General features: G+C 40.6%; 1 protein-coding gene across 2 annotated transcripts; it reads right to left on the bottom strand.

Annotated features, from left to right (window-relative positions):
* Nucleotides 1–357: 357 nt before the first annotated feature.
* srpx (sushi-repeat containing protein X-linked) lies at nucleotides 358–20130 on the bottom strand. Of its 2 annotated transcripts, none has more exons than XM_026145011.1 (10): nucleotides 19606–20130; nucleotides 12432–12488; nucleotides 8606–8794; nucleotides 7480–7656; nucleotides 6772–6898; nucleotides 6547–6668; nucleotides 5481–5660; nucleotides 3347–3480; nucleotides 1084–1205; nucleotides 358–993 (listed from the first exon to the last, which is right to left on the bottom strand). In XM_026145011.1, the coding sequence occupies exons 1-10, from the start codon at nucleotides 19664–19666 to the stop codon at nucleotides 810–812; spliced, it is 1353 nt and encodes a 450-aa protein (XP_026000796.1). In that variant the 5' UTR covers nucleotides 19667–20130; the 3' UTR covers nucleotides 358–809. The 2 variants fall into 2 exon arrangements, with proteins under 2 accessions (XP_026000796.1, XP_026000795.1); XM_026145010.1 differs by lacking the exon at nucleotides 19606–20130 and adding an exon at nucleotides 19461–19599.
* Nucleotides 20131–24115: the final 3985 nt, after the last annotated feature.

The raw sequence follows: 24115 nt of genomic DNA, 5'->3' as shown, positions 1-24115 counted from the left end.
CTGCTGCACATCCTTTTTTGGAACAGCCTAGTAAGTGATACTGAACACAAAACGAAGCTGAGGATTGTTAAGGCATAAAATTCAAAACAAGAATACATTAAATATTCAAGGTTTTCCTCAGATTACTCAATTAAACATAAGGTTTAAATGTTTTGCAAATCACTGCATTCAGTGGGGTTTTTTTAAGTTGTGGAAGGAAGTTTTTTTGCTTCAAGGACAATTTGTATTTTAGGAAAATATTTAGTACTGACTTATCGAGTTCTCCTGTGAATCATTTGCCCTCTTAACTTTCTCTCTTTACTTGTCCTCGGGCACTTTTGCAGACTGCTTCCTCACACTGACGCACACAGGAGCACATCCTTCGCACTAGACATATTTAATCAGTGTTTGCAAATTCAGACACAGATGCACTGCATGTACAGAGTACATCCTTATTGGGAAAGGTGCGACATAAATATTAGGTGAAAGGTCTTCCAGTTCATACAGTAAAAAGACTTTTTTTTTTACAAAGTAGTAAGACAATTATTCGGCTTTGAAAATAATAATAGAACAAATAAAATACAGACAAGACACAGGAATCAGTATGACTGTAATGCACTGTGTGATTAGCACCATGACTGACATCCAAACTTTTGACACACACACACAAACAAACAGACATGCTCGCGCACACAGGATACAGGGCAGATTTGGTTCAGGTAGGAACGTGTGACATGTGGATGGAAACGGGAGATCCGAGTCTTTTCTGCTGTGACGAAGGAGGGAAAGCTCAAAGATGGCTGACAGTCCATGGAAGTGTACTGGGCGTTTTATGACTGGCAGGTCTGGCCCGCCTCCTGCTGTACCAGCATCTCGTCTTTGCGGAGGGGGAAAGTGTCGATGGTGGTGAATAATTCAGCCGCTGTGATTGGAAACGGGTAGCGTTGTTTGTCTGTGCCCTGCTTGTCTACCAGCACCATTTGGAAAGACCTTTGAGGAATCTGGAGCAGTAACCTAAGAAATGCATTCAGTTCAATGAGCAGGAGCGAGCAAAAGTCACACATGCTGAAGTTAACAGAGGTGGGTGTGTTTGCATGTTAGTACCTGAGCTGCAGGGCCAGTCCTGGAGAAAGCAGGTTGTGTCGAATCCGGCCGACTTGTGCCGGGTAAGTCCCGACCAGCTCGATTACTGTCACATGTCTCAAGTCCAGGCCACACTGAGCTTGCTGTTCTCACAGGACACAGACACACAGATCCATCAGTTTTATGTTTTTGATTACGTTCAGCGCCACTCGAAAACAATGCTGTCTCTGTGCATGTGTTTTCCACATGTACGTATGACTACACTGTTTTAGACTGTGACTAATTTGGAGCCAATCTTGGCTCTGTTTCAAGTTAAGAGCTTGATCTGGAATCTCAAATCCGCAGCACACTAGAGAAAGCAGAACTGGGAGACATCGTGTGTCCAACAAGTATACACACTGGATTTTTGTTCATGAAGAGAGGGGGAAATTTTAATCCAGTGGAAACCCCACTCCTGTCCTTATTGCATGAACAGGAATTCAAACAATCTGGCAGGCTGTTGATGTTGGTCAGCAGGTTAAAGTTAACAAAAATAGATTTTAAATGAGACATTTTTCACACCAATAACTGAAAAAAAACAATGTGCCTACAGTGCTGTGCAAAAGTCTTGAGCCACCTCTTAGGTCCAACAATTTATTTAAATGTCCGGGCTTCTTGAAGGACTCCCAAAGCTTTTCTTTGGATGTTTTGTGCCTCTTGTTCCGTTTTCTGTCAAGATGATCCCACACTGCTTCGGTAATCTTGAGATCCGGGCTCTGGGGAGGCCAATCCATGTCTGATAATGTTCTATTGTGTGTGTTTTTTCTATCCAGGTATGATTTTATTGCATTAGCAGGGTTCACTGCCATGCTGAAAAATGAAGCTATTGGCAATCAGACTCTTTCCAGATGGTACCCCTAACTACATGGTGGATTAAAATCTGAAAGCACTTTTTCTGCATTCCTATTTGTCCTTACTTCTCTTTGCTCTTTTCTCAGACAGCTCATTTTTTCTGGTTTTGATTAAGTAATATTGTAGAGTCCTTACCTTCCAATATAATACTCCATGAGGTGACTGCTGCTGTGAATTGGCACTTTGTAAGTAAAACCTAACTGAATAACTATTGCAAGCATATTAATAAACAATTTATTGTAATATTGATATTTCGACTCATCCATTTATATAAACGCACGAATGCTACAGGATCCCTGCGTACGTGGGTTATACATCTGTGAATGTACAGGGGGATTTTTGTCAGTGTTTCGAATGATGTTCAGGTGATAGAGAACTTGTACAGCACTGCAGTTTGCTACTTATTTAGTATTAATATACTAAGGTAAGTATTAGAACAGTGTCTACACATGTGCTTATCTTGCTATTAAAATGTGAAACTATCTGAGCTAATTATTAGCCCTTTATTTATCCAGGTAAAAAATCTAATTGAGATTAAAATTCTCATTTCCAAGAGACGCCTGACATCATGGCTAATCTGCTATGTTATTATGAAAGCATACAGTTTAGTACATTTACGCTAATTTACAGCTACACTGACACTCCTTTTGCTTTTTAAGCTGTGAAGTTGTGGCACACAACACAGATAGATTTGGACAGACTTCACTGAGCCCTGAGGGGAAAATCTCTCCACAGTTTGCATAAAAACTCATTTCAAGTTAGATCTGCCTACTCCACACAGCCCAAACTTTCTGACAGTTCCTTTGTCTGCTACTGCAGCAAGATGATTTTTAAAGTGTTTGCAGTGAATAAATAACCATACTGATGGGTCAGTTGTGTAATTGTGTAAAATTATCACCATTTTCCCAAATAAGGTGAAAATGAACTGTTTTTTCCTTCACTTTCAAACTAACTGTAGAAATTCCTGATAACCAGTCGACAGACTGCAGGACCGATCAGTCATCTTGTTCACAAACTGACACCGGTTTATCTTTCAGCTGATATCCGAGTCACTTTGAAAGGTCAGGCATTTAAAAACAGCTCTGACTTAATGCTGTCTGATGATGTGGGAAAGCATCCACCCCAGAATAGCCTTATCAGAGCCAGTGTCACTATCATTTATTCACTGCCGTGACATTTCGTGTTCATCACCACAACACCCTCTCTCCTATTTATTTATGTCACCACTTTTACCCACTTAGGTGGCAAATCGGGCGAAAAAACCCCCCACAAACACACTGAGGCTGTCTTTGTGTGCATCATCACAGAGGACGCAAGACGCTCCGGCGTTGACTTCCACCCCTCCATCTCAGTCGACTCACATTCAGCTCATTAACTGAGAGTCGTGCCTCACCTGCAAGTTAGTCATCTGGAAGCGGTAATTATGATTGGCAGCCGTTGGCGCGGAGATAACGAGGAGCCTTCGCTTCTCATAGAACTGGTCCAGCAGCGCAGCAGCCGTACGCACTCCCACGTTGATGTTCATGGCTGTGATGACATTGAACGGACAATTTAAAGTGATGAGACAAGGCGTGACACACACGCTACAAAGAAAAGGGTGCTATTACAACACATTATTTCTGTGAGATGTTTCATCATTGATTGTTTTTGGCTGCTCAGGTGATAAAATCAAATTAATGGCTCACGGTCTTTGACCCTTGTTTTCGATTATAATCCTTACCTTTTAATGGTCCTTTGTGTTTCTGGAGGGTTTTCCTCGTTTTCTGTGCCTCCTATGTTTCCTCTTTCTGCTTTTCATCGTTTGTCTGTGTGTTTGTTTCTGAAAGTCAGTCCCTCCTGTGGCTGTCTCGCCTTTGTTCCTTTCCCTGCCTTCATTATTGTCTTGACTGAGTCCATCCCTGCCTTATCCCTCTCCCTGGTGTGAGCATTTAGTCTGTGTCCTCTGACCCACAGTCCTAACCCTGTTGTTGTCCCATCACCCTCATGTTTTTTAGTCGCTCTTGATTTCTCCAGCTGGCTCACTGCTTTCTTTTAGTCTCTTTGCGATTGGATTTTATTTCTGTATTGATTCTCGTGCCACAATGCGCATCACTTTTTACGTTTGGTAAACAATAAAAGCACTTTTTATATTTATTCTGCGTTCCAGTCTGTCTCTGTAGGTCCAACTTATGAGTTTCATTGGAAATGTGACAGAACCGAGTCGAACACATGACTTTTGTTATTCAACTGTTGCACTTTTTCTGTCTTCTTGAACATTTAATGGAGGACCGTCCAGTATTGATCTGTCCAATCGATCGGTAAGAGGCGCCATATTGTCCTCATTTTGGATTCTCATATAAAACCAGAAAAGGTTACAGGAACTATATGAAAAAAGAAAATGCACTCCAATATCTCTGCATTAAGCAGGATCCCTCTGAGTTTCTGTAGTCAAAAAATGACCTCCACCTCTGTTTTGATTACATTCAATGGTGAAGAAACCCACTTACATAAATATCAGGCCATATAATATTTAACAGGACAGAATTTCGATTTTAAAACGTCATATTGGGCTAATAAGTAAGCAGATTTTGTAAATGAATGCAAACTAAATTCTCTAAAGTCCTTGAGCTCTCTATTGAGTAATGTCCAAGGCTCATGGTTTCAGTTTCTGTGATCATTCACCTTTTCAGACTTCAGGATTCCCTCTCATACTGCAATATTTCTACAATTAATTTAATCATCAGCAATTTCAGCTACTTGTAAAAACTCCCAGCAGGTTACAGGACAACAAAGTGTCTCTCTTACTGACTTGTTGCACGAGCAAGCTTTTTCCTCTGAAGATTTCATCCCAAAAAGCAAAACTAAACAGTGAAAATGAGGCTTTTAGGGAAGCTAGATAAAAGCTAGTGGTATATATATTTTTTAATTGCCAATTTAAATTGTATTTTATTATTTTAAGTTGTATCATATCGACAAAAAAACTGATCTATCAGAAGTTTGTCTTTGTCTTTAAAGTCACTGTATATTGAACCTTCTCTTTAATGAAGTAGAGATTCGCTGCATTTCAGCCAGATGGGGGAAAAAAACTGCCAGACAAAGCAGCCAAAATGACGGCAAGACACAAAAACATTTTGACAGCCAAACCATATGAAAAACAGACAAACTGAGTAGAAAAAAAAACCACCTAATGAAAACCACTGCATATGATTCAAATGGTTGGAAGTGAAGCGTTTATACTCACAAAAACATAAAGAGACATAAAACAGAAACCCACTGGAGAAGATGTGAGCAGTGAGATGAAAACTACTTGCATGTGTGTTGGTTGTTACTACAGATTTTGTCTTTTTAATAAATCCTGAAGTACACAATGTCTACTTATAAATACAGGCTAAGCACATGACACAGTGATGGTAAAACGAGTAAGAAAGGTCTATGTCTATGTTTATCCTTCCATTTCTGAATGACTTAAACTAATACAATTATTAAATGAAGATTGTCATGTCTGTACGAGAACAGCTTGTATGGCTTGAACAGGATGCAGTACTTACGTGCACAGGTTGTGTCTGAGCCCGACCAGGTGAGTCCATACTGACACACTCTGGCAGCGCTGCCCCGTAGCTCGGAGCCGCCGGTGCAGGTGAATTCACAGGTGGCTCCGTAGTTGTCTTTGTCACTGTCACACTTCATGTAACCGTTGTCCGGAGGAAAGAGAGGGCTGCAGCGACGCACTGTTCACAAAAAGAGACGGTAAGATTCTGGAGAATTAGCTTTTTACAAGCCTGATTAACTCTTGCCTAATAGATATTTGCCATATTAGTCTGTATCATACGTTCAGACTTGGCTTATGCATAAACCGTTGTGCTAAAGGGGAAAATAAAAGCTGGAGTTGCATTCAGGTAACTGCCACAGTACTGTGCAAAGGTCTTGAGCTGCCCCTAGTTTCTATTTTGCTTCCAAGCAGCCAGTCTTGTCATTTTTTTAAAAAGGGATCTTTGGAGATTACATTTTCAGAAAAACGAATCATTCAAGCATAAATAAGGTACCTTACTCAAGGAATGAACCAGTGTTTAGTCCCCTCATAATAAATTGTATCTTTAGCCACTTTGATATGGCTATTTTATCACCACCAAGGTTTTTAGCAGAACCTCTGGCATATCTAGACATGAAAAAAAAATCTGAGGAAACTAGACAAGAAGAATAAGCAGTCCTAAAAAATGCTATCTACAGCAGATAGACATTATGGGCATTAAAATTCAAGCAAAGATCTGAAACAGAACCAGAGAGATGGATGTATGTAGGTGGATATATACTGTATTTCCATATATTTTTGCACATGTTTATTTTTGCAATAAATCACTGCACTTATTTTGCATTATACTGCAAGACTTTTGCACACATATTCTGTATGTACCGTACATCTGTTCTGTCTTGATCTAACACGTTTAACACGCATCCTAGCAAATATTGCATTGCATAATGTTAGTCTACCAATTAAATATATATTTCTATAATCTTTGGAGACTTCTTGGAGATAACCCCCTGAAAAAGTGTGTGACCAAAAACCCTGTTCCAGACAAACGATCAAAATCTTATCCTCTGCTTTTAGAGGCTCACCTCGCACTCTGACAGTGAAGCGGCAGGACCCTTTGTTCCCAGCCCGATCAAACACAGTGTAAGACATTTTATGGAGCCCCTCTGGGAAGTTGGATTTTGAGGGCTTTCCTTTAAGGATAACACTGGGGGGGGGGGGGGGGGGGGGGGGAACAAAAAACACATTCTCAGTTTTAATCTTTCAACTTGCTCTTGGGGGCTTAACAAGGAAGCAGAAAAGCAACTGACTCTGTGAGGATGCCGTCTGCAGTGTCAACACCCTCTGGTGTGTCCCAAGTCACCCTCGCTGTCAGCTTTCCAGGTTCTGCCCACTTATCCTTCACATTTGGACACTTGATTTTTGGAGGATCAATATCTACAGGAAATTTAAAAAACAAACAAAAAAACTTGTCAAATCTTGTCATCACTGTAACTCTTGCAACATAAAGTTATACGGTGCATCCTCCTAAACCAAATCTAGCCTAGATGAAAGACATGCTTGAGGTACATGAAAGCCATCTAAAAAATCTTTTAAAGCAATACAAAAAGTAGGATGACTGCAGAGACAAAGATGAATCTTGTGAGGAAAGTGTCCTCACAGATTCAGGTGATGACACTGTCACTGGCTTTAGTTCTGTGACACTATGACACTATGTACAGGTCACAAAGCTGAAAGCCATTTTTAGTTCAGATTGGCGCAAAGAAATGAAACACATTACACACTGGTGACGGTCAAAGTCTGCGTATGTGTCTCTGAGTATAACACACAGAGTTCTAACTTCGCCAAACACTGTATCAGGACAAATAGTAATAGAGATGTATAAGTGAGAGCTGGAGCTGACGGTGTGCCTCTGGCAGCTAATTACTTGTTAGCAGCTTAGAGGCTTCAGTCCTCTGTGGGAGATCAAACTGTACACAAAAGAACAACAACAACAACAACAATGCAAACAGTCTTACCAACACAGCTGGGCACTCCTGCACTCCACACCACGTTGTAGCGGCACGTTGCCGTCTTCTGGCCCTTCAGAGTGAATCCGGGTGAGCAGAAGAACTCACAGCGAGAGTTGAAGTAAGAGCCGTCTGAGCACTTGTAGCCACCATTAATGGGCATATCCAGCTTAGGACAACGGATCTCTGAAAGCAGGGTGAGCTCATTGTCATTGTGGTGCTTGCATGAGGGTTTCATTGCAAGAGATGCATTTAAATACTTATACACACACACACTCATGTCTCAGGAGGTGGCAAAGCCTTCAGCTGCCAGACTCCTCTCCTATGGAACGAGCTCCCAGATCAGACTCAGGATGTAGACGCTCTTTCCACAGTTAATGTTTGGTTTGAAACTTTGCTTCTGCTGCAGGTTTTTGATCCACAAACTTCTTTTGAGTCTGGTTCTCCTGGTTAATGTCTTCCTGTTAAAAAAGGGAGTTTTTTCTCCTAACTGTCACTCACATTGTAGCATCTTTACCTTACAGCGTTGAGTACACTGAACTTGTGAATTGGACCAGTATAAATTAAACTGAACCGAGTTGCTGACGTTTGCATGCATATGCAAATTCCTAAGGAGACAAGTGGCACACAAAAGTATAAAAAAAAAAAATCCAACAAACTACATCCCCTAAAGAAGACTGTGATATGTGGTTCAAAGCATATAAAATTTCTACTTCTAGAATCAGGAATGAGCTCTAATCACGCAGGAATCACTTTGACGTGATGCTTTAATGTGCAGCTACAAGCTATCTGGCTGCACTCAGAAACAAAATCTCTCTAGAACAGTCAGTACGGTCTCATTTGCTAAATTTGGGCCGTCCACAAAGCGTGCCTGTGGTCATTTTGGATGACGGCTCTGTTAATAAGATTTGAAGGCTTATAGACAGCTTTGGTTTCTGCAGTTTTTCTGCTGATTGGCAGCTCTGTGGAAGGTTCTGGCTCCAAACAGCGGCATCTCTGGGTTCCCAGTTTGATGATATCCCACCTCCCTTCATCCATTTTGATAAGCATGGCTATAATGCGTGTGTTGAATACATGCATGCATTTAAACAGTGAGAAACACAATGTGTGCGCATGTTCAAGTGGACTTTCTCACCTCGGCAGGCGTAGTTAGAGGACCAGTGTTTGCTCGCCATGCACACCACCTCTGAGCTCTGAGCTTCATATCCCTGCTTGCAGCGGATTTTACACCGTGTCCCCATCACGTTCCTGTAGTGCTCTCCTCTGGGTGTGCGACAGCTCACGTCACCATGTTTAATTTTAATGGGTGCGCACCACGGGGTTCCTAAAAAACAGCAGAACGAGGCACTGACCTTTTCTTCATCGTTTTATCTCATGTCTTTATGGTGTGGCCTTGAGTGACAGACGCTCAGTAACAAGCACTTACCTGTGATCATAGAAGCTTAGAGAGAGACTTCCACTGCCAGAGTGAAAGAACAAAAACCCACCCATCACCTTGAGTACAGGCAGATACAGTGGATTTCTTATTACCTTTTCAGTGACTTCCATTATCCAACAGTCTCATGAGGCAAAGGAGATAGTCTCACTCGAGTAAAAGACTGATAATAATGTGTGTAGAGAGCACTTAAGTTTTTGTGTGTGCGCGTGGTTTCAGAGCGTGAAAGGCACCACACCAAATACAGTCTTTATTAAGAATGCAGCTCTTTTTTATCCTTATCCTTAACTGATTTAGGAATCAAAGTTTATGGTACCCTGGATCCATTATCATCTTTCCCTGATTAGGACTGTTCCTGATGCTGATAAGGATGACCAGGGAAAGTTAAAGTCTCGAAAAATAGTGCCTTAATTAAAGGAAGAGTTTGACTTTCTTGGAGATCTTAGACAAGACAGTTAAGAAGTCTATTTCAGGTTTTCATATGGAGCTACAGTACTGTGCAAAAGTCTTGAGCCAACTATTATTTCTTTGTATTATGTTTCAAAAGCAGTCTTGAGCAATTTGTCTTTGAACACTGGCTGCTTTTTCACTCATTTTCAGTCCAGTCCTTATACCTGACCATTTCAGATGTATGTTTTTTGTTTGTTTGTTTGTTTGTTTTGTTAAGCCACTTAAGACTGACCTATAAATTATTCAAACATACAAAGGGCACCAAAAGCAAGGAATGAACCGGTGCTGTGTCTACACATAACAGACAACTTAGCAAAACCATTTTTTTGTTTCTTTAGGCACTTTGTTAATAGCAGCCTGTCATAAAAACACATAATTTGTTTCCATTTCTTTGGTTGAATTGACAAGAAATGCCAAAGATAGAACATCTTGACAGGCATAAAATAGTAATTTTGTCCCAAGAACGTGACTCGCAAAGAGCTATTAGCTGAAAACTTGGCATATTTCTAGGCACTGTGTGCAGTGTGTCCTTAAAGACAGTAAGGACCCAGTGCACATGGTGTGAAGGAAAAAATAAGGAAGTGGCAAAACAATCTACAGCAGATGAACTGTATCTGAAAGTCATGTCCTGAAGAACTAGGAGAAAATACAGCAAAAACCTGTGGGAAAAACATCAGGTAAGTGAGTCGTGACTGGTCCTTTGGGCCAAAGTTGAATCATCATCAAAATGTACAGAGGAGGTCAGGAGAGAGGTACAGCAGTGAATGTCTACATCTGTAAAACTATGGCGTTATTTTTGTGCCACTATTCTGAGCGCACGTAAAAATAAATTGCAGGTACAAGTGTTGCATTTTGAGGAGAAATTTATTATTGAGCAAAGAAAAGCTAAATTTGAGTGAACAAAATTCATTGCTGCGTGCAAAAAATGTATTTCAGTGTTTGCTATTATCCATACACACGCACACAATAGCAGCCCCTGTCGCTCAGTTTTTGCACTTGCGCTCGCTCGCAATGTGTTGCTCGCGCTCTCAACATTTCGGAGCAGCATTTTGGCAGTCGTGTTGGAGATCGTGTCTGTCTTATTTATCAGTCATGTATTGGCCTCCCCAATACATGACTGGACCTCAATGGCAGTGTGGGATTATCTAGACTGAAAACAGAACAAAAGGCAGCCAACATCCAAATAAGAGCTTTGAATGTCCTTCAAGAAGAAAGTATATCTAAGTGATTTCAGGCTGTGCTGAAGAATAAAGGTGGTCGTACCAAATATCGATTTTTAAACTTGTTTGAATTGTACAAACTCAGTTTTTGCCTCATATATTTTCCATGTATGTTTACATATGTTTCAATCATTCATTACATCCATTTTCCATTTTTCTAGCAAAGTATAAGGAATTGAGGAATTACTACTACAAGACTTTTTGCACAGTGCTGCACTTTCAGTGACTCCGCATAAGCTAAACTCTGCAGACTGAATTCAGTGTTCACTTCTGATAGATTCGTTTATTAAAGAGACTGAATCAATCTTCTAATCTTCTCAACAAACTTAAAGTAAGAAAGAAAGTATTTCTTTAAAAAAAAAATCAAACTATTCCTTTGAGATCTTTGCTTGAAATTGCACATTTCAACTCGCTTCCTCACAGAGTGGATAGCTGCCCATCTCTGTGATGCTTGTGTAAAATTTCTTGAATGTTGCCAAATTTAAGGGGCCACAAGGTTCTTATTCCAATACAGGAAAATCAAAATCTGCAGTTTATTTCCTGCTGGCTCTAGTTGAACATTGAGCCTGCAGACCACCACAAACACACAGAGGAGAATACACACAAGCTCAGGCTTACTTCCAGGTGGAGTCAAAATGAGTTTTCATTACACAGCAAACCACCCTTGCTCCTTCTCTCTGTGCTGGTGTGTGTGTTGGCAAAACTTCCACAGCCAACGAGTAAGAGAAAATATTATATCTGAGCTTTTACACGAGGGGAGAGTGCGGTTTGGCCGGGATGATAATGTTCCGTGTCTAACTGACCCTAGATTTAAAATGGGAAGCTACTTTGACGTAACAGTGTCAGTTTACAAAACTGGCTGAATGAGCTGGTGTTGAATTAATGGAGGAACTGAAATGAGTTCAGCTATTTTTGTTCAAGCTAAACAATTTTTTAGTATTTTATCGAAAATTTTATCCTGTGAAATTCTTGCCTCAATTTAAACTTGGGTGTATACACTATCTGACCACTTCATTAGGTACACATTGCTGTGTATTCGGCCTTCAGAATTACTTTAATTCTTCATGGCAGAGATTCAACAAGGTGCTGGAGACATTCCTCAGAGATTTTGATCCATATTGACATGATAGCCTCACACATGCATGATGAGAATCTCCCATTCTACCACATCCCAAAGCTGCTCTTTTGGTTTGTGGAGGCCATTTGAGTAGTAGTTACGCCACCAACAGTAGCATGAACCACTGATACATTACAGGATGGATCCATGCTTCCGTGTGGCTTACACCATCTGAATGTTACAACAGAAATTGAGACTCATCAGACCAGGCAACATTTTTTCAATCCGCTTCCTGTTTTCTGAGAGGAATGGCATCTTCTGCTGCTGTAGCCCAGCTGCTCTTATGCATGCCTTATTTATAATGAGTGGTTTCCATTTTTGCCCAGGAAACTGAATATTTTCTCTTTTTTCGATCACTCTCTGTAAACCCTAGAGATGGTTGTCTAGAGAAAAGCCCAGTAGATCATCAGTTTCTGAAATCTTCAACAATACCCAACAACCACGCTACATTTAAAGTCACTTAAATCCCTTTTCTTCCCCATTCAGATGCTCAGTTTGAACTTCAGGGGGTCATGTTTACCATGTTTAGATTCACTGAGTTCCACCCATATGATTGCATTATTGCACAGCTGAATAGGTGTATCTAACAAAGTGGCTGGTGAGTGTACTTTCTTAACTATAGTGCATTAATTGTCTACTTCTAATGTAAAAACGTCTTGAATTCAAATGCGAGTTAAGTTTAAACTGATCCTGTATGTCTGCGTGCATGCTGTGGCAGTGACAAACCAAGTGTCGTTACCTCTATAGGTATGAGAATACCAGTCCTCGTCGTCTCCGTAGGCGTACCGTCCTGACCCTGGGGGTAAAAGAAAGCAAGAAAAAAGCAACTAATACAATGAAGAGCTACGTTTATGTTGGGCAATGTTTGAAAGCTTTGTCCTGAGCTGACCTGCAGGGCTTTTATCCGCCCTGCAAAACAGCACCAAGAACAGCCTAAAAGTATTGCTCAACTTCATCTAATCCAGATACCACGGGTGGGAGTAATCAGAATCCACTGGACAGAACACATGCAAGAAGAATAAGTAAGTCCCAAAAGATCTCTGTTTTCCAGTTGGCTTGGAAAAACGAATCTTTTTAACACAGGGATACACTCTGTGATCCTCATTTGAAACGTTTTGCTACAAAACAGCTCCTAAACATATACCCACCATAGCCATCGATATTGTGTCATCTTTAGCAGTGACACATTACTGAGAAAACATGAAAAAAAAAGCTGAAATGTGACACATCATTGAGAGGCACTCACAGCCAATCTGTGAGGAGCCAGGGGGATTCATCTAGGAAAGAGGATGAAGGGATAGGGAAGATAGAGCAGGCCTGGAGCTAATAAAGCTGAGAGGAAATGAGTAAGGATGGGGTTAAAGAAGCAGGAATAAAACTGGCTCAGAGACGTTATGAAGCCCGGCGTGAATGTGTTCTCTGTTCAGGGTCCACAAAGGAGGAGTGTTCAGACCTCCTTCAGCACCGTATATCGGCCACATGTCAGTCAATGAGCCCAAGATAAAAATCACCAGTAGCTACCACTCCTTCTTCCTCAGCGTGGTTTTTCTGTCAGTCTAACAAATGCTGTCTGGGCGAAAATGCTGCAAGTCATATAGCACACAGTTACACACATGCACACACACAACAAGCTTTGAGGTTTCAGCATTCAGATCACACAGCATCGACTGCACAGAGCAAACCCACATACTGAGTGAGTCAGATTTAGCTGTCTAATGGGAAAACTTAAGTGTCTGCTTCTTAATGGGGCGAGGGAGGGAGGAAAGAAAGTTATGGAAAACCAATTACAGGTGTGTCTGTGTGTCTCTGTGTGTGTGTTTCAGCATTATAGTGAACACTAGTTAGAACCACATACACCGTCAAAGTTATCAGCTCTGAAGGAATTTGCAGCAACTGCAAACAAACAGGATGTGATCATTTACACTGTGATGCAACTGGCACTCATAACCCTATTTTTGTGCTTTTTATGGGTAGACTTAAAGATACGTTCATTTATAGAGAATTTGAAGGACTTGTGCATTTGTTAACGTTATCTAACTGATTAGAACCTCGCTGTTTACTAGATTACTAGTTCAGTTTGCAAGACATGCAAAAAACGTGTTTTTACAACTATCAGTTAAAATGTAATTGCTGTGAATCAAAAGGTAGGAAAAGCAGTGCATTTGACACCGTTGCTAGAGCTGTGTTTACAAAAAGAAATAAAAATCATCACTGGATCCTTTTTCACTTTTACTGTGGAGTAATGTACCAAGATGGAGCAGTTACAGTGAGAAATTGCTTGCACTTTGCATAACAAGAAATCTGCTAATTAAATATTGGGAAAAAAGCAATTATTCACAGACTTATTTATTAAAACAGGTTGTTTTTTCACCAGTTACTAGAAAAGTAGCTGCCTAAGGGGTGCCAGGAGAAAGCCTCTTCTCTAAAAAGAACATGGCAGCACAGCTTAGTTTTGTAAAGCTGCACAAAGAAAAAGACTTCTGGAACAGTGTCAGCTGGACTGTTAAGACCAAAGTTAAGATGTTTGGCCTTAATCCACTGAGCCACGGTTAGGGGATCCATCCACGCGTTTGTGTTGTTTATGCCAAACTCTGATCCATGCAGAGCTGAGTGATTCCCTTTGGGTTTCCTAACACACATAAACAGGCTTTAATACAATAATCTTACTCATCTTTAACACCTTTTTTAAAAAATTGAGTTCCCATTCCTTCTGCAGTTTTAACATTAGTGAGCTAATTTATTCAGTCACCCTTTATCTTCCTGAGTTTTACTTCATTTAATCCATTTTGTTCTAAATTGTGTTTTTTGGTAACTGCAGTGTGAGAGTTTCAAAGCTTGTGACATAAATAAAGTGCATTCTATCGTATTCTATAAAAATGTGATCACTGTTTTACAGCCACTCATTTTTCACTGGCTGCATGTTATCAGAATGGGTCAGTGTGTCTGACATGATCACTGAAGTTGTTGTAATAACACAGTTTGCCTTACTAAAACCACAGACAATATAAAAGATAGATGTAGCTTCATAGTCGGAAAAGTGAAGCCACGAAGTGCCTTAAATTTGCATTCTTTATGTGGCCACCAGGGGGCAGTGCTTGTGGCTGCAAAAATGCTCCCTGTCCTATTGAACTGTGTGAACTTTTCTGCTGAGTTTATGGACCCAGTTGCTAATTTTGGTTCATACTGAATTAAAAAATAAAGTCTCCTTTCTAAATCTTGGTCATTCTATATTTTAGAAATGAGGATAATCTTGGGTATGTTCATTGGCTAATGATATGTGATTGGCAAGGTGTTAGCAAGTGAGCATGCAGTTTCACAGTCATCCCGTCTCTGGACACAGGAGGGTAATGAGACACAGGTGAAACCAATAAGGACACAAGTGAAAGAAAAGCTAAAGACAAATGTGTATCTGAACTTTTACAGGAAATACCAGGAAAGGCTGGGAAACTTAAAACAAATGGATAAAATAACCTAAATAACTAAGAGGATGAAAATAAGTTAAAAGCTTCACAATAATCCAAAAACAACTAACAAATCATAAAAACAATGAGACCATGACAAGTCATGCACATCACTACTTTTCATAAGCTTAAGGTAAAAAAAAAACCATTTGCCTCACTGTGTAACTTATAACTCCTTATCATTCACAACTAAAACAGCCAACATGTGTAATAAAGATCAATAAAACAAACAGAAATGCTCCTCTCAGTATAAAAAAACGCTTTATGTAACACTTTTGTAGCTTGGTGTTACCCAAGAGTGTGTTATGGTGTTTCTCATTCACCCATTCAGAAACACTCACACATCAAGGTGGTCACCTGCCACCAGGAGCGACCTTGGTTTAGGAACAGCCTCAGTCTAAGGACACCTCACCAAAAGCTGCATCTTTCAGCTATATTGGCTAAAAGAATAATAATTTTCTTTAAAATGGGATCAGATACAAAATCCATGATGAATGATAATCTCACCACCAGGAGAGATACAACAGCCATAAATCTTAGTCGAGCCGATCAATAGCCTCTCCCCAAACTCAATTATTAATCTCTGTATAATTAAATAAGATGAAACGCTGTTGTGCCACACTGGCCTGCAGGGAACAAATAGTTAACCCTTCCCACTCTCTAAAAATGCTTAGCACACATGTAACTTATTCATCCACTTTGTTTACACGTTGCAGAAACCAATTTGGGTCTTGGCTCTGTAATAAACAAAAGCAACTAAACAAAAGCATTGGAGCTCAGATATTCATCTTCAAAGAACAAATAACTTTTTCTTATATTGTTTACTTTTGGAGTAGACATCTTTTTTTATCTTTAGACAAACAAGCAGCCATGAAGGACGGAGGGCACACAAGGATGCTCAGAGCAGCGTGAACTCTCCCATCACTGATGTCTCCATCTGCAGCTCTCAACAGCTGCTGATACCTTTCTCACCCATAGGTGGGACAGATTTGATTGGATCACAGCAGCTACGCAGCTGGAATAAATGGACTGGGTCTGGTTTGTGCTTGTTGATGAGAGAGCTCCACATTCAAAGGATTTCAAAACAGGGATTGAGCGATCTGAGACTTTCCTTCATTTATATTTAACGAATCTGTCAACGCGATGAGGAGGGGATCGGCAGCCAGCATCATCTTCCTGTCCATCTCCCTTACTTCAAAGGAGTTGTCAGTGTTAACAGTGCAGGAACGGCAGGAGCTTGCCTTCCTGAGAAACCTCTGGGAGTGAATATGCTTTAAATTACAGAGCCTGATTCTCCAATTAGCTGTTCTCTGCAGGCTTGTAATACAAACCGTCATTATGTGGAAGAAGCTCTTTTCCGGTAAATGTGGAATCGTGGCTGCAGGCTACTAGAGGGGAAGAATAATAAATAAAATGCGCTGTCATTTCTGTAGAACTCAATTCAAAACGCCACGATTACAAACTTACATAATTCCCTTTTTTCTGCACTAATGACTTGTGTCTCACTTACACTCACGTCTGCTTTGCTTTTCTCATTACATCAGCAGTTTCTGACCCTGAGGAGCAAACTGCTCCGGGTTTCATCTCCATTACCTTACATAGAGGTACAGTGTTACACCCTACAACCCACCACAGCGAGTGAAAACCTATTAAGGAAAGTAAACTCGCCTAAGTGCTCTCAACTGATGACGCCTTGATGCATCTGGTTTGTGTGTCTCGTGTAAAAGCAAATACTTATATCCAGTAAAACCTCTGTAGGTACTAGCCAAGCAGGATGAAGCACTTCATCACCTGAGAGATACAAAATAACTACAAGCTGTTGGCAGCTGAGGTGTTTGACTCATTCAGTTAGTGTTCACCAGGTTCACTGCTAGAAACCAATCATTCCACACCGGGTCTTTATTTAGCATCTGTTTGTCCATTCGTAAAGCAGAGACAATCAATATTTCTGCATCAACAATGGGTCGGATGGACCCCAGGAAGGATAGTGAACACTAAGGGGGGATGTGGGGAACACTGCAGTTTCTCCTGTTTTAGTGTTTCAGTTCACTCAACATTTTCAGAGGAAGGCAACAATTTTTAGAGAAACATTTGATCAGCACCACACAGACACATGCCATTCAAATGGATGTATGCATCATGTATCTTCAGGATTCACAGTCCAAAATAATCTGCATTTATCTTAAAGTGACCATTGTTGCAGCCCTTCATTTCATCCACCTTCTCAGACAAGCTGTTGTCCCTCATAAACAGCAGAGCGATAGACCCATACATCGATATCCGGTGATTTAAAAATATAACAGAGTGATATTTAGACACACGAAACAGATTTCTCTAAAATTTCTCAAACATGTGTTTCTCTCGTCACTTCTTTACTCTTGATTTTAGGTTATTGGTTGTTATAAATGCTGATACCATTATACCGACAAACAGCTAATACTGGCTCATATATCAGTCCAGCCAGTATTGCTCGGACTCTAATAACCACCAGGCTTGGATATCAGTTTAGTGGGAGAACTGTGTTCCTGAGATGACCTCATGAAAAGTTCGTGAGAGTTTGCAGACAAGACGGCATCTTCAGGGCAAACTATACTGACCACTGCGATCTGCTAGCAACGAAAGCAATCAAAAAGAGGTTTTTGTTGCAGCATCCTCTTTGCAACCAATTTCACAGCCAAGAACCACTCAGGCACACTTCACCTTAGCGACTGGAGGTAGCCAAGGGCCCGTCTCACACTGAACTTATTGAGTTCACTCTATTAATCCTTACAAATATGGTTTTAGTACATCATGGCCACAAGTGAATAATGAAGACTTCATTGAACATTTTGTAAATCCTCCTGCTGCTTTCTCTTTGAGCCACATGCAAACGCCTCTAATAACACTTCAGTCTAAAACTAGCTACCCATTAACCAGAAAGGCATTTGGAAAGTGCATCCTTCACCAAGGTCAATATCCCTGTATTGCAATGAAGAACGTGAACCAGATCCACCCTCAACTCAAATATTGTGGATCCAGGATGGGAAATTTAAGAAAATTCTAAAAAGCTCTAGCACTGACTGAGGAATTACTAGAGAGTTCTTGGTCTGGTCCTTGTGCATTGCTTTGTAATTATGCAGGTTGCGTTCAAGCAGACTTCCTCAATGATGGTACTTGCTGGCATTTCCTCAAACTACTCCCTTCATGAGGTGTATGACCCACATCAGTAAAACATACCCTCATGGAAAATGTGATCTGGCTGTGATTGAGTGACTACATGGCCGTACAGTAAGCCCCCCCCCCCACACACACACACACAAAAAAGAGCCCAAAAGGAGCAAAAGCAACTGCACATCTCTAGATTTGACTCTGGTGCACTGCCAAACAACCCTGGCCATGCCTAACTAATAAAAGGCTTACTAACCAAAAGAAAAAAACACAAACAGAGCCCAGTAAAATAAACTCCTCATAATAGATGCAGGCGCATACACAAGAACAGACCAAAGTCCTGACTGTCGGCTCAATGAGCAGTTTTTAGTGTGTCAGTATGAATCTGCTCCACAGCTTGTGTTCATGTTTCAGCCTGTATGATCATACAGCAGCGGTGAGCCACTCTCAAACCATCTACAGGCACACAGCCACTGCAACTGGCTGCACAAGCTGGGACACACACACACACACACAACACTTCATCCGGACGTACGCTTAGAAGTCGTTTCAGCTTCTCGCTGGAGGCTACAGGCTTTATGTTTCTGGATCTTGCACATCAACGGTGATTAGTTGCATTATGGAGTGACTGCTGTGTTGGACAACGTCTTGTTTCATTCATCCAAAGAAAAGCAGTTATTTTCCACGAAGGAACAGTGATAGAAAAGTTAACAGGGGCAGTAAACTCTTTGGAACTATATGTATTTGGAATTCAACATTAGAACAGAAACTCTTTAGTGTTAAGTAGTGTAAATAATTCCAAACACCCAAAGCCAAAATATGTGAAGGCCCTTTGTTTATTTTAATTCAAAGCTCTTAGTTATTGGGGTCTTTTCAGCCTCTTAGCGCGGTATCAAAGATTAAGAGGTGGAGGCATGAAGAAGCGAAAATTAAACTTTGAACGCAGATCAGCTGCGGGCCTGTGATTAGTGCCACCGACCGAGCTGTGCGCACAGAAACGTCCCCCACATGCACACTGCACTCCCCCCGCTCACCACCCCCTCCACGTAAACACAGCCGCGGTTCACCAAACACCAGCAGCAGGGAGGACGAGAAACCTCAAACTCAGTTCAACTTACAGTCATCTCTAAGCCCAAAGCGCATAATTTAACTACACTTACCCTTCCACCAAGCCACTGGCACCGCCAGAGTCTGTCCATGTGGACTCTCTCTCAAGATAAGCTGCTCTACCATTTGATATTTCTTCTTTTCAGCACGGTTAAAAACGTCCGGAAGATGAATGAGAGGCTGTAAGTTGCTGTTTACCTTCATACCCGGAGCAGAAGCAGAGCTGGACAAACAGGAGCAGCAGCGGCCACATGTCCATGTCGGGACGCGGGACGGACGTTCCTCAACATGTGAAGGGGAGCCTGCAGGAAAGCTTCAGTGCATTCCTTCTTTCTAAAGGCCCGCCTCTTGCTCCAGAAACAAGGGAGGATTCTCTCCACACAGCCTGGCCCGACCACCGGCATGAGGGAGCCAGACAGGGAGGACAGTGCCAGGCTCAAGGCTAAACTGTGACCCAAGTGCATCAAATCAGCCCATTTTATTTTTATTCCTTTAACTTGTTTATTTACTGATATACTTTGTGTATTTTACTCAAGTGACTACTGTGCATATATTTATTTTATCTATCTTTAAAATACACGAAAAACTATCAGTTGTATAGATAGCTAAGTTTATTTGGCCCCTTAACGACATTTGATTGGAGCATTTTCCCTACACCAACATGGATACAACACATGCACATTTCATTGTGTGTTGCTCATATTTAGCTGATGGCTTGAGGAGCAAAATAAAGTTATAAAGTGGTGGATAGGTTTTATTTTGAGACTGAAGTCTCAAAGTCACAATATTTTGGTTTACCTGCAAATGTTCTGTCATCATGTTTGCCTCTCCACGTTTTGGTGCCCCTTGTAAGGTGTGAGGATTGGTCCAAATACCGATGGTATTGGATCAACACTAGCACGATACTTGATTTTGATCCTCTAAGTTCACTATGAATTAATATATATTATTTTACTTATTTATTTTTTAAATAGTTTTATAGCTCATCTGCAACCCAGGTCTCTACAAAAAAGAAAGCATAAATTTGCAGTATCCCACCCCACCACTTTATTGGTGAAATAAGATTTAATGTCACCCCTGCACATTTCACACTTTTACAGCTTCGCTGCATCTCAGAAAAGTAAGTAAATGAGTACAGTTTTGTGCTATGTGCTATGCAGCACATCTCAAGACAAATATCACAAAGTGCTTCACAACAAAATACTAAAAACATGGAGTCCAAAAAAGTTACCTGCAAGCAACATTTTCAGCTCCTTTTTAAAAGAGACCACAGAACTCGGCTCAGTGGGAGAGAGTTTCAGAGTGTGTTGCAATAGCACTTTGTACAGAGTTTCAACATCTTTAACAGATTTTAGATTTCAGCCTAGTTTAAAATCAGATGGACACTTTTCAAAAGTGACAAGTATCAGCCAGTTGTACAACCAGTTTGTAATTCCAGTGAATCTTTTTAAAGTTTTTCCAGAAAAAATCATAAATCTTCAGAAAACTCAGAGCCTTTCTTGCCTTTTTTTAGCAAGTTGATTTAAAATGAAGATAAAAGTAGCCTCGCAGCAGTGTTTTTCACACACATCATCAAACAAGCTTTTATTAGAGTGTGAGTTCTTTAATCTATCACATTTAATGTGAGAAATGGAAGGGGGCTTTTATGCACACTTGGGTATATTTAATTTTATTTTACAAACATGTCCAAACTTCAAAATAATGAGGTCAGTAATCTCTGTGAGCCAAGAGTTCAGGCTTCAGACTGGCCAAACGCGTTTTGTTTTGTTTTGTTTTTCACTTTTAACTCTGTGTGACGTCAGTGAGAGCGGATATCCCTAATATGGTCATCTCAAGCATACACGCCTGACTGTGAGCACACAATCCCCACCTACCTGCTGTTTGCAAGGGGTAACCAATCAGAAGCAACTTGCCTTAAAGAGAGAGGGAAATAAGCTAAAATAGCTTCTTTAAGACAGTGGATGGTAGTAGTATTAGACATAAAATTATAATTTTGAGCTGTGAATCACAGAGCAACCTTAGAGTCCAAGAATTAAAAAAAAAAAATCAGAGATATGGCACTTTATTTTTTGTCCTGTCTCCTTCTGCTCTCTTTTCTTTCCCCTCCTCTTACCACCAACCAATCGCAGCAGATGGCTGCCCCTCCCTGAGCTTGGTTCATTATGAGGTTTCTTCCTGTTAAAAAGGAATTTTTCCTTCCCACTGTTGCTATGTGCTTGAGTCGTGTGATTGTTAGGGGTTCTTTCTAATATTGTAGGATTTATCTTACTATATAAAGCACCTTCAGGGAAATGTTGTTGTAATTAAGTCCAATATAAGTAAAACTGAATTGAATTATTAGGTGCTATTAAGCCTCCAAATGCCTTTTCTATCACTGATCTAAAACTGCAAGTAGAAAATATTTATGGTTAACTTACAGAGTGAACCACTGAATAGTATTTTATAAAATTAGATATAACTGGAGCCACAAAGCTTTTGTACTTATGACTCTGCAAACACATCATTTTAAAAGTCTACAATCAAGAGTTCATGAATGTAAATACAGAAGATCTTACAACAAGGTGCAGACAGCTGGTTACGCTAATGAATATGGGGCTAGATTAGACTTTGGCAGCAAGCATTTAAAGGCGCTTGCACAGTTCTGATGAACTTGTAGCAGAATGATGAGCAGAGACAAGTATGGAGGAGGAGAGAGACTGCTCATCATCCAAAGCATCTGTCAAACACAGTGGAGGCAGTGTTATCGCATGGCTGCAAAGGCAACCCAGGAGTTTCTCAAGGCCAAGCAGAAAAGCAAGGAAGGTCAAGCAGAACATCTCAGTGGATTCTAGACTTTATTCAACTATTAAGAACAATGTGCATCATCCAAACACTTAACGAACCTAAATGTGACAGATATAAAATTACGCATGCACATACCGCACTGCTGACACTTTTATTTATGATCTTGTTTGCATGTAGAATAGTATAATATTTGGTACTCTTAGTTTAGCGAAGGCAGGACTTTTGATCTTTGTTTGTTTGCTTTAAGTTTATGTTCAAAGCATTGCATGTTTCACCAGAATATAAAATAATTCAGTAAAAGTAAAGGTAAAGTAAAATAAACATTAAAAGGTTGTAGTTAGTAAACCGTTACAAATTTTGTCTGAACTTCTGTATATTTGTAAAGTTGAGTGTTAATGAAATCATTTATGATTGGAAACGAGTATTGATGTGTATTGTTGTGGCCGTTTTCTCTGCTCTGTTCCCTTTTGGAAGCTGAAATATTCCCCCGCAGAGAGCTCTTGTTTCTTTCTCGTCCCCTTAATAAGTCACATCCATTCTGTCTTAACAGTTGAAAATAATATCACATAAACAATGGCTGCTTACAGCAACACAGCTCAGCACTTAGTAATGTTAGCCGTTCATTGTGTTTGTGATTCACAAGTCAAAATGTCTGCTGTGAACCAGCTCTGTTTACCTGATAGGGTTTAAATTATATTAACCTTTATGCTGAGCCGCTCTGCTCTTTCATCACCACTGGAGAGCTGCAGAAACAGTGCAACATGGAAACTTGGGCACAAGTTTGCTCCCTGTTTCAGTTTCCTAATGATGAACATTTTATAAGAAGTCGAGCTGAATCCAAGTTGTTTCCTAGCAACAATACTCTGATGAGATGTTCTATAGTAACCATCATGATCTGTCTTTAGTGTTTTGTCTCCTATAGCTGAAACAGAAGCTGTTTCTGTAGTATGTTTTTTGCAAGATCTGACTTGACGTTTACTTGACAGTCTTCTAGAGCTAATGATTGCTCTGTTTCATAACACGTGTACATGCACGCACTGCAGAAAAGCTGAGAGAGTACAGAGCTCCTGCAGGACTAATTGGTGTTTAATTTTCTGTCTAAGACAAGCATGAGGTTTGGATAGAAACCCTGTGTAGTGTGTAGTGCAGCAGAGCGAGTCCACACATGAAGGTGTCAAAACTCTCCTTGTCTCGACAGGGAACAGGAAAGAGGGGCGTGCAGTGAAACGACTGTGAGAGGATCTCCAGAGCAGTAATTATATGTGGGTTCAGGTGACCGTCTTGGCTTTGGTTGATTCGTTTAACACTTTGTTGTGCTGGTTACCACCAGTAATTTTGTCTTAGGACTGTCTCTGGATTTAGTCCGATGAGTTTAACTGTTGTTTACAGGCAAGAGCTGCTTTCTGATCCAGCTCAAGACAAGAATTGTGCCTAGTGTAAACACAAAGTAGTGTTGCAGGAATTTAGTCAACATCAAGGTAGCAAAGAATAACTGAACTTGAGCCATATGCTGAATGTAAAATTTGAATCAGTGAATTATTACAAATAAATAAGAAAGATTTCTACATAATTTTTATGCATCCTGATAAAATTTGGGCTTTTGATGATTTCTTTGAGCTGCAAGTTTAACCCCCAGGGTGCTTTAGGGGTTCGGTTTGTAGGGTTTGATTACGGGTTTTGAGAAAACATTTGGACTTGCTCCACTGACAAAAGGCAGGAGACTGGAGACCAATTAACGGGGTTCAGCTGACAGCAGGAGGGAACAGAGAGAGAACAGATTATTACTGATCGGGGCATGGAGGTGAAGACAATCTGGCAACGTGTGCTGCACACGCCCACTTAATGTGGGGCTGCTGTCCAAGTGTGAGGAGAAGAATTGAGGTCTTTGACTCTGCCCTGAGGCAGACCTGCACTCCCGAGGAAA

Source organism: Astatotilapia calliptera, chromosome 16, assembly GCF_900246225.1.
Source record: "Astatotilapia calliptera chromosome 16, fAstCal1.2, whole genome shotgun sequence".
Classification (NCBI taxonomy): Eukaryota; Metazoa; Chordata; class Actinopteri; order Cichliformes; family Cichlidae; genus Astatotilapia; species Astatotilapia calliptera.
The sequence above is the reverse complement of the archived record's forward strand: the minus strand, read 5'-3'. Positions and strand labels throughout refer to the sequence as shown.